The 15803-nt window shown below is 41.1% G+C and overlaps 1 protein-coding gene across 1 annotated transcript in view; it reads right to left on the bottom strand.

The window, feature by feature from the left end:
- Positions 1–15803, bottom strand: part of LOC117368880 — a 499867-nt gene that overhangs the window by 480544 nt on the left and 3520 nt on the right. The window contains exon 2 of the mRNA XM_033962624.1: positions 2416–2523. Coding sequence (XP_033818515.1) covers positions 2416–2523 — 108 coding nt within the window. The remainder of the gene's footprint in view (positions 1–2415; positions 2524–15803) is intronic.

Here is a 15803-nt window from a genome sequence, read left to right as displayed (position 1 = left end):
CTGGATACTGACATAAGGTAATTATGATTTAGATTATTCTTCCCCAATGTACATCACTTTGCATTTGTCCACATTAAATTTAATCTGCCATTTGGATGCGCTGTCTTCCAGTTTCCTAAGGTCTTCATTCCATTTTTTATAGTCCTATGTTTTGACAACTTTGAATAATTTTGTGTTATCTACAAATTTAATTACCTCACTTGTTCCAATGTTCAAATGTTAAATATGTTAAATAGCACTAGTCCCAGTGCAGATCCCTGTGGCACTCTACTATTTTACCCTCCTCTATTGAGAAACATGACTTTTTAACCCTATCCTCTCTTTTCTGTCCAATAACCAATTCCTAATCCACAGCAGAAGCTTGTCTCCTATCCCATGACTCTTTAATTTTCTTAAGGTTCACTCATGAGTAATTTTGTCAAAAGCCACAACTGAGAATTGTCTCCTATCCTAGAAGCTAAAGGATTAGAAAACAGAATGATTTCTCAGTTCTCAGTTCTCATTATTATTGCTTTTTCAGTGCCAGGCAAAATAATGGACATAATTATAAAAAATAAAATTGTGGAGCATTTAGCCAAATATGATTTAATGAGACGGAGTCAGCATGAGTTAAGCCAAGGGAGTTCTTGCCACACCAATTTGCTTGACTTCTTTGAAGGTGTAAATAAACATGTGGATAAAGGCAAGCTAGTTGATGTAGTATATCAAGATTTCCAGAAAGCTTTTGACAAAGTTCCTTAATATAGGCTCCTGAGAAAATTAAAGAGTCATGGGATGGGAGGCAATGTTCAATTGTGGACTAAGAATTGGTTATTGGACACAGTGGTGTAGCAAGGGTGAGAGGCACCCAGGGTGGTGGCACCCCTCCCCGTCCTCTTCGCTGCCCCCCCCCACTCCACCTGCTCCTTCCCTGCCCCCTCCTGCTGCATGCCCCTTTCCCCGTAACTCTTTAACATTCCCAGCCCAAGCATCATCATCAACAGGCTGCCCACATCAGCTGTTGGCTCTCCCTCTGATGTCACTTTCTAGACGCAGATCCAGGAAGTGACATCAGAGGGAAAGCCGAAGCTGGCGCAACAGCAGGTTGGGGTTGCTGTTCATGCCAGGACCATTAAAGTGGTATGGGAAAGGGAATTGGTGCATGCGTGTGGCGGTGGGGGTGCGGTGGGAAAGGAGTGAAGGAGTTGAAAGGAGGGCAGGTACCGGCGTCCCCACCAAGACGGCACCTGGAGTGAACCACCCTCCCTTACTATGCCACTAATCGGATAGACAACAGAGGGTAGAGCTAAAGTGTCATTTTTCTCAGTGGAGGAGGGTAAATAGTAGTATGCCGCAGGGATCTGTTCTAGGACCAGTGCTATTTTACTTATTTATAAATGATCTGAAAATTGGAACTACGAGTGAGGTGATTAAATTTGCAGATGACACTAAACTGTTCAAAGTTGTTACAATGCATGCGGATTGTAAAAAACTGCAAGAAGACCTTAGGAAATTGGAAAATTGGGCATCCAAATAGCAGATGAAATTCAATGTGGACAAATGCAAAGGGATGCACATTAGGAACAATAATCCAAATCATAGTTACTAGGGTTCAACTTGGGGATCAGCGCTGAAGAAAAAGATCTGGTTGTCCTTCTGCCCAAAGTACGGTGGCAGCCATAAAAGCAAACAAGATACTAGGAATTATTAGAAAAAGGATGATAAATAAGACTATGAATCTGTATCGCTCAATGGTGCCACCTTACCTTGAGTATTGTGTTCAGTTCTGATCTCCTTTCTAAAAAAAAGATATAGCGGCACTAGAAAAGGTTCAAAGAGTGACCAAGATGATAAAGGGGATGGAACTTCTCTCATATGAGAAAAGACTAAAGAGATTAATGCTCTTCAGCTTGGAAAAGAGATGACTGAGGGGAGATATGAGGGAAGTCTACAGAATCCTAAGTGGATTGATACAAGTGGATTGATTTTTTACTACATCAAGATTTACAAACACTAGGAGACACTCGATGAAGTTACAAAGTAATACTTTTAAAAGCAATAGGAGGAAATATTTTTTCACTCAAAGAATAGTTAAGCTCTGGAATGCGTTGCCAGAGCATGTGGTAAGAGTGGTTAACGTAGCTAGTTTTAAAAAAGATTTGGACAAGTTCCTAAAGGACAAGTCCATAGTCTGCTTTTGAGACAGACATGGGGGAAGCCACTGCTTGCCCTGGATCGGTAGCTACTATTTGGGTTTTTATCAGGTACTTGTGAGTTGGATTGGCCTCTGTCAGGATGAGATGCTGGGCTAGATGGAGCATTGGTCTGACCCAGAAAGGCTGTTCTTATGTTTTTATGGTTGGGAGTGCCGGCAATATTTTTGTCTATGGGGGACACAGTGACAGTCATTTCCCAACAATGTCATATTAGACTCACCGCTGAATGCTCCAGTTGGAATATTTGGAACTTTGACTCCAAATTGTCTGCCTCCCAAATTTGGAATTCCTCCCAAATTTGGCAATCCACCCAGAAATGTCCATGTTTCTGAAAGGAAAGTAAGCATCTTAATGTGAGTCAAACATATTTGGCATTATTATTCTATATAAAACAGGCTAGAATACACATCTACATATCTGGAGGCCTTTAAACCAACAGACATAAAAGAAAAACACACCTGAAATTTGTCTCCCCTCCGGCTAGAGGGTGTAAATATAAGAGATACCATCAACAACTGCTATCGTACCAGGCAGCCACATGGGGTAAAGACTTAGAAAAACTAATTGCTCACACAAACAACTATGGCGAATTCAGGAAACACCTAAAAACCTACCTGTTCTTGAAATACCTAGGTAACGAACCAGAACACCAGCCCCCCTCATAATACCACCACATACCCGACCCTGTAAATTGTAAACCCCAACCCTAATCACTAACCATGAACACACCATTCAATTCATGGAATATTTCTAAATTTCGTGTTAGCAGCATGGCACTTCCTGGTCTTGCAGCACACAACTGTTGTTAATATTATTAATGTTGGAATTACCAGATGTACAATGCTATACCCTTTAGTATAAATCATGTTTTATTGGCACACCATCAGTAAATACACAATACAGCACGACAATACAACAAGGTCGCGAACACCAAACGTACCATCAAACACATTTTCACCCCAACCAAAGAATCCCCCCAATCCCCACCCACTCCAAAGCCCAAACCCCCACCCCATCCCAAACCCACACCATGAGACCCAATCCATACCCAAAAACCCCAGCAAGAAAGGAGTATGCTGAGCAAGCTGTTTGCTTATGCCGCTCAGCACATATCAAACAAAATAACCAAATCCCATCCTCCCACCCACAAAATGTAGTCCCCCCCTACCCACCGAACTCCACAGACTTTCAACCACTCATACCCACCAATCACACTCACCCAAACATCCACCCACCAACCCGGGGAATGCTATACCCTTTAATTCGCTGTATGTACAGTTTCTCTTTATTGTATTTACAGTTTCTCTTTATTGTAAACCACTTCTCTTTATTGTAAACCGCCTAGAAGTCGCAAGATTGTTGGCGGTATATAAGAATAAAGTTATTATTATTATTATTATTATTATTTAATTTGAGTCCTAGAGGCCGAACACCATGCAGATCTGCCTAGGCCATATGTGGGTCAATTCTGTAGCTGGATGCCAGTCAAATGCCTAGATGCAGCACCCTGAGCATGAGTTTATAACAGCATCTGTTTGCATAGATTCCAAATGTAATTCAGCATTATCTAAATTTAGGCACACCTACCATGAGTTGCCTCATGTTTAGTGCAGTGGTCTGAAAACCGAGGAAACCATGATCAGTTTCAACAAAAATATGAAACTGTGGAATCAAATCATTCAACAAATGAAATAACGTTGCACTCTTATCTGAACCAAAGAAAAAATATCTCAGTATTGTGCCTTTCCACTCAATAAACTGTCAAACATATAGGAGTGATTGCTTTCAAACATATAAAGTACCTAAAGAATATGGAAGGAGAAGCCTCAGAATTCAGACCAGAATCTTAACATCCTCTCTGACTAAATGGGTGAAACCGCAGGCATAAAAACCTTTCAAAAAAAACATTTCCTTAAAAGTGAAAAGCAATTTAGTAAGTGCTGTAATTGAAGTCACTGGTTAAGAACTGACTTAATTGAAATGCTTCCTTATCATAAATTTCTTTGTTGCTTAAACTGTCATCTCTTAAGCACTGTAGTCAAGAGCAGTTTTCTGGAGAAATTTCAAAAGGTCCCACTGAAATAAGCTTTTTTGGTTGGAATGTTATTGAGTTTGTTGAAAGTTTTGGGTGGGGCCTTTTGAAACTGCTCCTGAAAACTGCCCCTTGTGTCCCTCAGCAAGTTACTTAACTCTCCTTTGCCCCAGGTACAATAAAAACTTAGATTGTGAGCCCACTAAGGACAGAGAAATTACCTGCATATAACTTGTATGTAAACTGTTTTGGATGTACCACAGAAAGGCAAGTGTATTACCCAGTATTCTGCATGCATCTCCACATCTTCATTTCTTTCCCAGATTTAATTCCTTCCCTCCCCTCAGTATTAGGTTCCTGTTCCCACCCATCTCCTGACATCAAGATCACCCTCCAATCTCTCTCCTCTGATATCAAGATCACTCTCTGGTATCCCTCCCCTCATCAAATTCTCCTCTAATCCCTCTCCCCCTGTCCACATCAAGTGCACCTTTCTATCCTCCTTTCACACATCAATTTCCCTTCTGATCTCAACCCAAAAAGCAAAACACCACCCTGCTTTTCCCATCCCCCACCCGTCTCCCATCATTTGCCTGATGGGACTGGTAATCCAGAACTGTAGCCATCAGTGGCAGCAGTCCAAAATAGTGCCTGCACCCTAGCAGCAGTCTCTCAGTACTACTGTTAGGAGATCATCCTTTCTTATATGACTTGCACCTTCCCCTCATACGGGAAACTGGTTAGGCAATAATTTACACCACTGAATAGAAAAGACTTTTTTAATAAGCTATTTCACTATTCTTTCAAATTTTCTTTTTTTCTTTTTCATGGCACCCTTTTTTTAAAAGAAGTTCATTACTTTAAAAGAGAAACTACATCTGACTTTCATACAGTCACTTGTAAGACTTTTACGGCTTTTTTCTAATATTGCAGAGGTTTACCTCAGTTTTCATCTCTCTTTGTATACCAGAAATTAGAGTAAAAAGCCCCATTTTCAGTTACCTCACTCTCTCCTTTTTTGCCCAGTTACTCAGTTCCAGGAGCAAGTTTTTTTGCCAGTCCTAGATTTCTGACAAACTCTGTAACACTAGATGATGTAATGGGTCAAGTTTGACAAATTGAACAGTAACAAATCACCTGGACCAGACAGCATACATCCCAGAGTTCTGATAGAATTAAAAAATGAACTTGCAGAGCTATTGATAGTAATTTATAATTTTTCTCTAAAATCCAGCATAGTAATGGAAGACTGGAGGGTGGCCAACATGACACCAATTTTTAAAAAGGGTTTCAGATGTGATCCAGGAAACTATAGACTGGTGAGTCTGACGTTGGTGCTGGGCAAAATGGTAGAGACTATTATAAAGAGCAAAATGACAGAACATATAAATAAGCATGGATTAATGAGAGAAAGCCAATATGGATTTAATCAAGGGAAATCTTGCCTCACCAATCTACTGTATTTCTTTGAAGGGGTGAATAAACATGTGGATAAAGGTGAGTTGGTTGATATTATGTATTTGGATTTTCAAAAAGCATTTGCCAAAGTACTCATGAAAGACCTCTAAGGAAATTAGAAAATCATGGGATAGGATGTAATGTCCTATTATGGATTAAGAATTGATTGAAAGACAGAAAACAGAGAGTAGGTTTAAATGGTCAATATTCTCAATGGAGAAGGGTAAATAGTGGGGTTCCCCAGGGGTTTGTTCTGGGACTGCTGCTTTTTAACATTGAGATGGGAATAATTAATGAGAGAATTAAATTTGCTGATGACACAAAGTTGTTAAATTGCAAGAGGATTGTGAAAAATTAAGAGAGGACCTTGTGAGACTGGAAGACTGGATGTCAAAATGGCAGATGATGTTTAATGTGAGCAAGTGCAAAGTGATGCATATGGGAAAAAGGAACCCGAACTATAGCTATACCCAAGAAAAGGATCTAAGTTAGAGAATTACACGGGGACAAATTTTTCTCTGCCTCAGCTGTGACTCATTTTCCTGTTCCAGCGAGTTCTTTGCCTGTTCCTGCTCCATGCCTTCAAGTTCTGTCTTTATCTGCACAAGCCAAACACTTTAAAATCATAAATGTTCGAGGCTTGTGTTGTTAAGGCAGAGCTTCCAGGAATGGGGGCAGTGACAGGGACAGCAATAAAACTCATGGGGATGGGAAAATTGAGTTCCTGCGGTGACAGGGACAAATTTGTCCCCATATCATTCTCTAATCTAAGTGTCATTATTGAGGTTATGTTGAAACCCTCAGCTAGGAATTATCAGGAAAGGAATTGAAAACAAAGATGAATTATGTATGTGCAAATTTTGTAAACTGCCTAGAAATTAGATGGTATAGAAACTTTTTAAAATAAATAAATAAAATGTTATGATGCCCTTGTATGGCTCTATTGTTCAGCCCACAATTCAAATAATATGTGCAGCTCTGGTCACCGTATCTCAAAAATGATGTAGTGGAGTTAGAAAATGTACAGAGATGGACGACAAAAATGATTAAAGGGATGGGACAACTTCCCTATGAAGAAATGCTAGGTCTCTTCAGCTTGGAGAAAATATGGCTCAGGGAGTGGGGGTGGGATATGATAGAGGTCTATAAAATAATGAGTGTAGTAGAAAGAGATGCTTCAAATACCTTATTAACCTAGAACCCAGCTGAACCATCGCGGGTTGAACATTCAAGCTAAGTTTATTCAGTAGCCCTTTCAGGACCAAGGGACATATTTGTCCCATAACTTTAAAATCCTATAAATTTTGATTGGGATAGTCTACAGTTCTAAATTTGATATGTACGGATTCCATATGATACTGCCTTTATGTAAACAAACTGGTTCCGACATTCATTCATTAGCGTCGTTGCTAGATTGACGAGAAGATTCACTTGCCACACTGTCCATAAGCCAGAAGTGTGATTTTTTTAAATAAAAATAATGATATTTCACAAAAAAAATCAATTTTTTGGTATCTGCAAGCCCTTTTTACCATAAAAATGTTGTCAAAACCACAAAAATTGGCCTACGATCCTTATGGTCCTGAAAGGGTTAAGCTGTTTAGCTATTTCTCCTTGAAGTTATATTGGACAATTCAACTTATGGATATATTATGAGTTATGAACATTCCTTACAAGCATTTTACAGTACCTTTATACCATACACTGGTGCAATGATAGATATCATAAGAAGCTCTCTAGGGGTTTTTCCCCAGTTTTGAGTTCTTACATTCCATCTTGGTTTCTGAGCACCACTCTAGGTTAATAAGGTATTTGAAGCATTATTTTTGTTCCTTTACCTGTTGTATTCATTAATCTGGACCTTCAGGAACATTTTTTTGACCTAATTCCCCAGCTGTTTATATTGTAGTAGAAAGAGTACATGTGATTCGCTTGTTGACTCCAAAAATACTAGGACTAGGGGGGGTCATGCAATAAAGCTACTAAGTAGTAGATTTAAAACAAATTGGAGAAAATATATTTCTTCATACAATGTTTAAATAAACTCCGGAATTCATTGCCAGAGAATGTGGTGAAATCAGTTAGCTTAGTGGTGTTTAAAAAAAGGCAAGTTAGATGCAAAGCATTGATAAAGACTGTTAAGAAAGAATATGAAGAGAAACTTGTAAAAGAGGCAAAAACTCATAGCAATTTTTTTAGGTGCATCAAAAGCAGAAAATCTGTGAGGGAATCTGTGGGACTGTTGGATGACTAAGGAGCGAAAGGGGCGCTCAGGGAGGATAAAGCCGTGATGATGCAGAGGAACTGAAAGAAATCTTGTTAAATCTGGAAGATGTACTAAGCCAAATCAACAAGTTAAAAAGTGATAAATTGCCAGGACTGGATGGTATACATCCCAGGGTATTAAAAGAACTCAAAAATGAAATTGCTGACTTGCTGTTAGTATCTGTAACCTGTCACTAAAATCGTCTGTTGTACCTGAAGATTGGAGGGTGGGCAATGTTACGCCGATTTTTAAAAAGGGCTCCGGGGGAGATCCGGGAAAATGGTAGAAACGATTATAAAAAATAAAATTGAGGAACACGTAGACAAACATGATTTAATGAGACAGAGTCAGCATGGGTTCAGCCGAGGGAGATCTTGCCTCACAAATTTGCTTGACTTCTTTGAATGTGTGAACAAATATGTGGTTAATCTTCGCAAAAAGTAAATTTGATCATGTTTCTCCGCTTCTGTCAAAACTTCACTAGCTTCCAGTAATCTCTAGGGCAGTGGTTCCCAACCCTGTCCTGGAGGACCACCAGGCCAATCGGGTTTTCAGGCTAGCCCTAATGAATATGCATGAGAGAGATTTGCATATAATGGAAGTGACAGGCATGCAAATCTGCTCCATGCATATTCATTAGGGCTAGCCTGAAAACCCGATAGGCCAGATAGTCCTCCAGGACAGGGTTGGGAACCACTGCTCTAGGGTTCACTTTAAATGTGCCTGCCTAACATTCAAGGTCTTACATGGCATTCTTCCTCCTCTAATTCCACTATCTTGGAATTCTATGAGACCTGACACTACCAGATCCATCCAAATACTTACTATCTTTTCCCTTGTTAAAAGGCGTTATCTGTGCTGGAAAATTAGGGACATCTCTTTTCTTCAAAACCACTGAACTTTGGAATATCCTTCCTGCCCTGCTGCGGAATCTGGGCTCCTTCCAATTATTCCGAAAGCATCTGAAAACTTAGCTATTTTCAAAAATGTAAATCTTGCTACCCTCTTTATAATCACTAATTCTTATTATGTTTTTCTTAGTTCCTATAAACCATGCTGAGCTCTATCTTTATGGAGAGGATGCGGTATATAAACATGGAAGGGCATAATCAAAAGAAATGTCTAAGTCCATTTTGGGCCTAAGTTGCAAGTCGCCCAAAATCGGACAAAAGTCGGGCATGGGAAAAGGTCTATTTTCAAAAAATATATCCAACATATTTTTTTACGATAATTATCTAACTACGTCCGGCCGTCTGATCATCCAGACCACTAAGTTGTCCATCTTTATATCCCATTTTCATCCATAAATGCGTCCAAGTCATAAATGCCTAGAAAAAGACCTTTTGGGTGAGGGAGGGGCCAGAAAAATGATAGACTGGACACCCAGACATGGCACCAGAGTAATGGGGTACCTTACAGGGCAATGCTATAAACTTTACAAAAAGGGTCCCACATAAACATCTCACTACAGCTCCCTTATAGTTCATGGTGAGCCCTACAAAACATCTCCAGAATCTACTAAACCCACCTATCTACCACCTCAATATCCCTTATGGCTGCAGGAGCCACTTATATGGCACTACAAAAGGGTTAGGAGGGTTTTTTGGGGGGTGCACATTTTTCACCATGAATGCAGTATCTGGGTCCTCCTCTCCATGGTTCACTAACCCACCCCCAAGACCAAGATCATGTTACACCTCTGCTTCAAAACGCTCACTGGCTACCAATTTCATATAGAATTACTTATAAAATAGCACTATTAGTCTTTAAGACATTAAGAAATAATACTCCGGCATTTATAGATAGGCTTCTGATTCCTTACAGCCCGTCAAGAGTTCTCAGATCATCCTCACAAGCGTCCCTATATGTTCCCTCTTTAAAAATCATCGGTACTCGCCGTGACCTGATTTTTTCGGTTACAGCCCCTACTATTTGGAACTCACTCCCTCTTTATTTAAGACTTGAACAAGATTTGAATAAATTCAAAAATAGTTTAAAGTGTTTTCTTTTTAAAGAAGCCTTTAACTAAAAGTTTATTTTTCGGTTGATTCCTAATCTTATCGTTTTGTATTAAACTCTGATTATATATCCCCTTTTTTTTAGATTTTCAAGTTTGCAAATTCTTTTCTCACATCATCCTTATGTTCTAACCCAATCTGATTAACACATTTTTTTTTTTTATTGTATTTTTTCTTATCCCTCCTTTCCTACTGTTCCATGTGTTTGTTACCCCAGTTCGTTTTTTAATTTTTAAGTAATTATTTTTATTTACGATGTATTTGTGATTTAATAAATCCAATTTTATTTCTTTGTAAAACGCTTTGTATCCTGAAAAGCGTTTAATCAAATAATTTAATAAACTTGAAACTTGAAACTTAAGCCACCTCTGTGCAGCTCTACTAGGCTTTCCTATGCCAGGCTGCCAGGTGCTGATGTTCTGGAGGCAGATATGTAAAGTTGTTGTTACGATTTTTATGGGGTGGGGTGGGGGCAGTGATCAGTGAGGCAGTGTGTGTGGGGGGGGGTCTGTACTTTGTGTCTGCAGTGCTTATCTGGTCACTTTGGATACCTTCTTGTGACAGACCATGTTTTAGATGGCCTAAGTCACAACGTCCAAGTTCCGTCTAGGCAGTGTTGTAAAACTTTTGGTTATACATGCAGTATGACTAAGTCTAAGACGGCCCACATCCCACCCTCGACACTCCTCCTGACATGCCCCTTTTAGCTCTGGTCGTTCAGCAGCACTGTGAAGGCCTAGGTCATTTTTACATACATCTAAAACCCAGTTCGATTATTGGCACTTGGATGACCTGTCTCACTGATCGTCTAAGTGCTGATGTAGGCCGGTTTTTAGATGTATTTCCGTTTCGATTATGAGTCCCTTAAAGTTTAGTTTAGTGGATAAAGGTGAGCCAGTTGATATAGTATATCCAGATTTTCAGAAAGCTTTTGATAAAGTTCCTCACGAGAGGCTCCTGAAGAAATTAAAGTGTCATGAGATAAGTGGCAAAGTTTAGTTGTGGATTAGGAATTGGTTATCAGATAGAAAACAGAGGATAGGGTTAAATTGTCATTTTTCTCAATGGAGGATAGTAAACGGTGGAGTGCCACAAAGGTCTGTTCTGGGACTGGTGCTATTTAACTTATATATAAATGATCTGGAAATTGGAACAACTTAGGTGATTAAATTTGCAGATGGCACTAAACTGTTCAAAGTTTTTAAAACACATGTGGATTGTGAAAAATTGCAGGCTGACCTTAGGAAATTGGAAGACTGGGCATCCAAATGGCAGATGAAATTTAATGTGGACAAATGCAAAGTGATGCACATTGGGAAGAATAACCTGAATCACAGTTACCAGATGCTAGGGTCCACCTTGGGGATTAGCACCCAAAAAAAGAATCTGGGTGTCATCATAGACAATACGATGAAATCTTCCGCCCAATATGTGGCGGCCAAAAAAGCAAATAGGATGCTAGGAATTATTTAAAAAGGGTTGGTTAACAAGACTAAGAATGTTATAATGCTCCTGTATCGCTCCATAGTACGACCTCATCTGGAGTATTGCGTTCAATTCTAGTCTCTTTATCTCAAGAAAAATATAGTGGTGCTAGAAAAGGTTCAAAGAAGAGCGACCAAGATGCTAAAGGGGATGGAACTCCTATCGTATGAGAAAAGACTAAAATGTTTAGGGCTCCTCAGCTTGAAAAAGAGATGGCTGAGGGGAGATATGATTGAAGTCTACAAAATCCTGAGTGGAGTAGAACGGGTACAAGTGGATCAATTTTTCGATCTGTCAAAAATCACAAAGACTAGGGGACACTTGATAAAGTTACAGGGAAATACTTTTAAAACCAATTGGAGGAAAAAAATTTTCACTCAGAGAATAGTTAAGCTCTGGAACGTGTTGCCAGAGAATGTGGTAAGAGTGGATAGCGTTGCTGGTGTTAAGAAAGGTTTGGACAAGTTCCTGGAGGAAAAGTCCATAGTCTGTTATTGAGAGAGACACAAGGGAAGCCACTGCTTGCCCTGTATTGGTAGCATGGAATATTGCTACTCATTGTGTTTTGGCTAGGTACTAGTGACCTGGATTGGCCATCGTGAGAACAGGCTACTAGGCTTGATGGACCATTGGTCTGACCCAGTAAGGCTATTCTTATGTTCTTATGTACTTTCCTAAAAGACAAGTCCATAGGCTATTATTGAGATGGCTTAGGGAAATCCACTGCTTATTCAAAGGTTAAGCAGCATATAATCTGTTTTATTACTTGGGATCTAGCTAGGTACATGGGACTTGGGTTGGCTACTGTTGAAAACAGGATACTGGGCTTGATGGGCCTTCGGTGTGTCCCAGTATGGCAATTCTTATGTTCTTTTCTGATACATTATGGGATCATCAGCACTGCTTTCAGTATCACACCACCAGCACTGGCTAAATACGTCCTTTTTGGAACAGGGAACTTTTCAGCTTTTTCCCCTTTTCTGTTCAGTCATTGACAGGGTTTTCCACACACTGACTTCTCTACTTCTCCTTCTCTTATTGGTCCTCCAACTGTCCCTTTTAACCCAGTTGTTATCCCTGGCAGCAGTGACATAGTGGGGGTGGGAGGCACCTGGGGCAGTGGTACCCTCCCCCTCCCCTTTTATCCGCCGCCCCCTCATCAGACGTGTCCCTCTTTCCTTCCATCATACCTCTTGAAAGTATCCAGCTTGAGCAGCATCTCCAACTTGCTGCCTGCACCGGCGTTGGTTCTCCCTCTAGTCATGGGACCCAGAAACGACATCAGAGGAAGAGTCAAGGCCAGCATGAATGGCAGGTTAGAGCTGCTGCTCACTTTGGTGAAGAGCTAGAGGTATTGTGGGGGGAGGGCAGTGAAGGTGTGTGCACCCCTCCCCCATGCTACTGCTTGGCAGTCTTTCTAGTACTGCCACCTTTTACAGTCCCTCTTGCTTCTTTCTGACACATTCCCTGATAGAGCTAGGGTTAATAATAATAATTTTATTCTTATATACCGCCATACCCAGCAAGTTCTAGGCGGTTAACATCAATTATGTTAGGATCCGCGTTGACAGCAGATTTACAGCAATTTATCAGCTATATGACAATTTTAACCGAACTTGATAGAGGAGGGAGGGAGATTGGGGGAGGTCGGGAAAGGAGCAGCTATCGTGGAGGAGGGTAAGAGCAAGGGGCAAATTGGGGGGGGGGGGCGAAGAGTAATGAAGATTGGGGGTTCCTTAGGGGTCATGTTCACTAAAAAGGTAAGTTTTAAGTGATTTTCTGAAGCCGAGGTAAGTGGGGGCCTCTAGAATCATTTGGGCAAGCCATGAGTTCAGCTTGGCGGCTTGGAAGACGAAGGTTTTGTCTAGGAATCTTTTGAGGTGACAAAGTTTTAGCGAGGGGAAGGCAAACAGCTGAATTCTACGGGATTTCTTGTTTGTGTAGTACCGGTTAAAATGAGGATTGATGTAACTTGGAGAAGAACCATTAACCGATTTGTAGCAGAAGCAAGCGAATTTAAAAATAACTCTAGATTCAAATGGCAGCCAGTGAAGTTGGTGGTAAAAGGGGGTGACGTGTTCCCATTTCTTTAGGCCGAAGATGAGACGCACAGCGGTATTTTGGATTATTTTTAGTCTCCTGGTGGTTTTCTTCGTGGCGTTAAGGTAAATGATGTTGCAGTAGTCAAGAATGCTGAGGATGGAAGATTGTACAAGAAGGCGGAAAGAAGTGTCGTCGAAGTATTTTTTTATGGTGCGTAGCTTCCAGAGTACGGAGAAGCTTTTCCTGACAATGTAGGCGGCATACCTCAGAATTTTTTTTTTTTTTTAACCGTGTGTCCTGATTGGCTGGTTAGGCAGCAGTAAGCTGCCTACAATTGGGACGCCATTTATAGAATATGCCTCTAAGTGTCAAACCACCATGATAACTGTTACTGCATCAAGAAACACTGCTTGGAACATTGTTACAGGGCAATGCCATTCAGAGGAGGGAGAGGCTTAGACAGTGTTGCTGGGCAATGTTGTGTGAGAGAAGAGAACCCTGGTGGAAGAAGCTATTGAGAAAGGTTTGTTTATTTAAAACGTGATATACTGTCGTTTCAAGTAAAAGGCCAAGGCAGTTTACAAAATTTACTAATAAGTTAGTATAAAATTAAAAGAACTCCATTAAAATGGGAAATGGACACGATCTTGAATGAAGGGAATCTTCGGGATCCCAGTCAGCATGGATTCACCAAGGGTAGGTCCTGCCAATCCAATCTCATCAGCTTCTTTGACTGGGTAACAAGAAAGTTGGACTTGGGAGAGTCTTTGGACGTCGTGTACCTGGACTTCAGTAAAGCTTTTGACAGTGTCCCACACCGCAGGCTGCTAAGCAAGATGGAATCGATGGGGTTAGGAGAGACACTAACTGCATGGGTCAATGATTGGCTGAGTGGCAGACTTCAGAGGGTGGTGGTTAATGGTACCCTCTCTAAAACATCGGAGGCGACCAATGGAGTGCCGCAGGGCTCGGTCCTGGGTCCACTCCTTTTCAACATATTCATAGGGGATCTGACTCAAGGGCTTCAAGGTAAAATAACACTATTCGCCGATGATGCCAAACTATGTAATATAGTAAATGGATGCAATTTACAGAATTATATGGCGCAGGACCTGCTTACATTGGAAAGTTGGTCCTCAACCTGGCAGCTAGGCTTCAATGCTAAGAAATGTAAGGTCATGCACCTCGGAAGCGGAAATCCATGCAGGACGTACTTCTTGAACGGAGAAACTTTAACTAGGACTTCAGCAGAACGAGATTTAGGAGTAATCATCAGTGTAGACATGAAAACTGCCAATCAAGTGGAGAAGGCTTCATCTAAGGCAAGGCAGATATTGGGTTGTATCAATAGAAGTTTCGTCAGCCGAAAGCCTGAAGTCATAATGCCGTTGTACAGGGCCATGGTGAGACCTCATCTGGAGTACTGTGTGCAATTCAGGAGGCCACATTACAGTAAAGATGTGCACAGAATTGAATCGGTTCAACGGACGGCCACCAGGATGATCTCGGGGCTCAAGGGTCTCTCGTACGAAGAGAGACTGAACAAATTGCAGCTCTACACTCTTGAGGAACGTAGGGAGAGGGGAGACATGATCGAAACATTTAAGTACCTCACGGGACGTGTCGAAGTGGAAGATGATATTTTCTTTCTCAAGGGACCCTCGGCCACAAGAGGGCACCCGCTCAAACTCAGGGGCGGAAAATTTCATGGCGACACCAGAAAGTATTTCTTCATAGAGAGAGTGGTTAGAAACATAGAAACATAGAAACATAGAAAGATGACGGCAGAAAAGGGCTATAGCCCATCAAGTCTGCCCACTCTACTGACCCTCCCCGATAAGTCTAGATGCTAGTGATTCGTGCTATGTAGGGATCCCACATACATGTCCCATTTACTTTTAAAGTCAAGCACGCCGGTGGCCTCGACCACCTGCACCGGAAGCTTATTCCAGTGATCTACCACCCTTTCCGTGAAAAAATACTTCCTGGTGTCACTATTAAACTTTCCTCCTCTGAGTTTAAGCGGATGCCCTCTTGTGGTCGAGGGTCCCCTGGGCAAGAGGAAGACATCTTCCACCTCGACCCGTCCTGTGATGTATTTAAATGTCTCAATCATGTCCCCTCTCTCCCTGCGTTCCTCTAGAGTGTAGAGCCGCAGTCTGCTCAGTCTCTCTTCGTATGAGAGACCCTTGAACCCCAAGATCATCCTAGTGGCCATCCGCTGAACCGATTCGATTCTAATCACGTCTTTACGGTAATGTGGCCTCCAGAACTGCACACAGTACTCCAGATGAGGTCTCACCATG

The sequence above is a fragment of the Geotrypetes seraphini genome, chromosome 11 (genome assembly GCF_902459505.1).
Source record: "Geotrypetes seraphini chromosome 11, aGeoSer1.1, whole genome shotgun sequence".
Classification (NCBI taxonomy): domain Eukaryota; kingdom Metazoa; phylum Chordata; class Amphibia; order Gymnophiona; family Dermophiidae; genus Geotrypetes; species Geotrypetes seraphini.
This window is presented reverse-complemented; position numbering and strand designations above follow the sequence as displayed.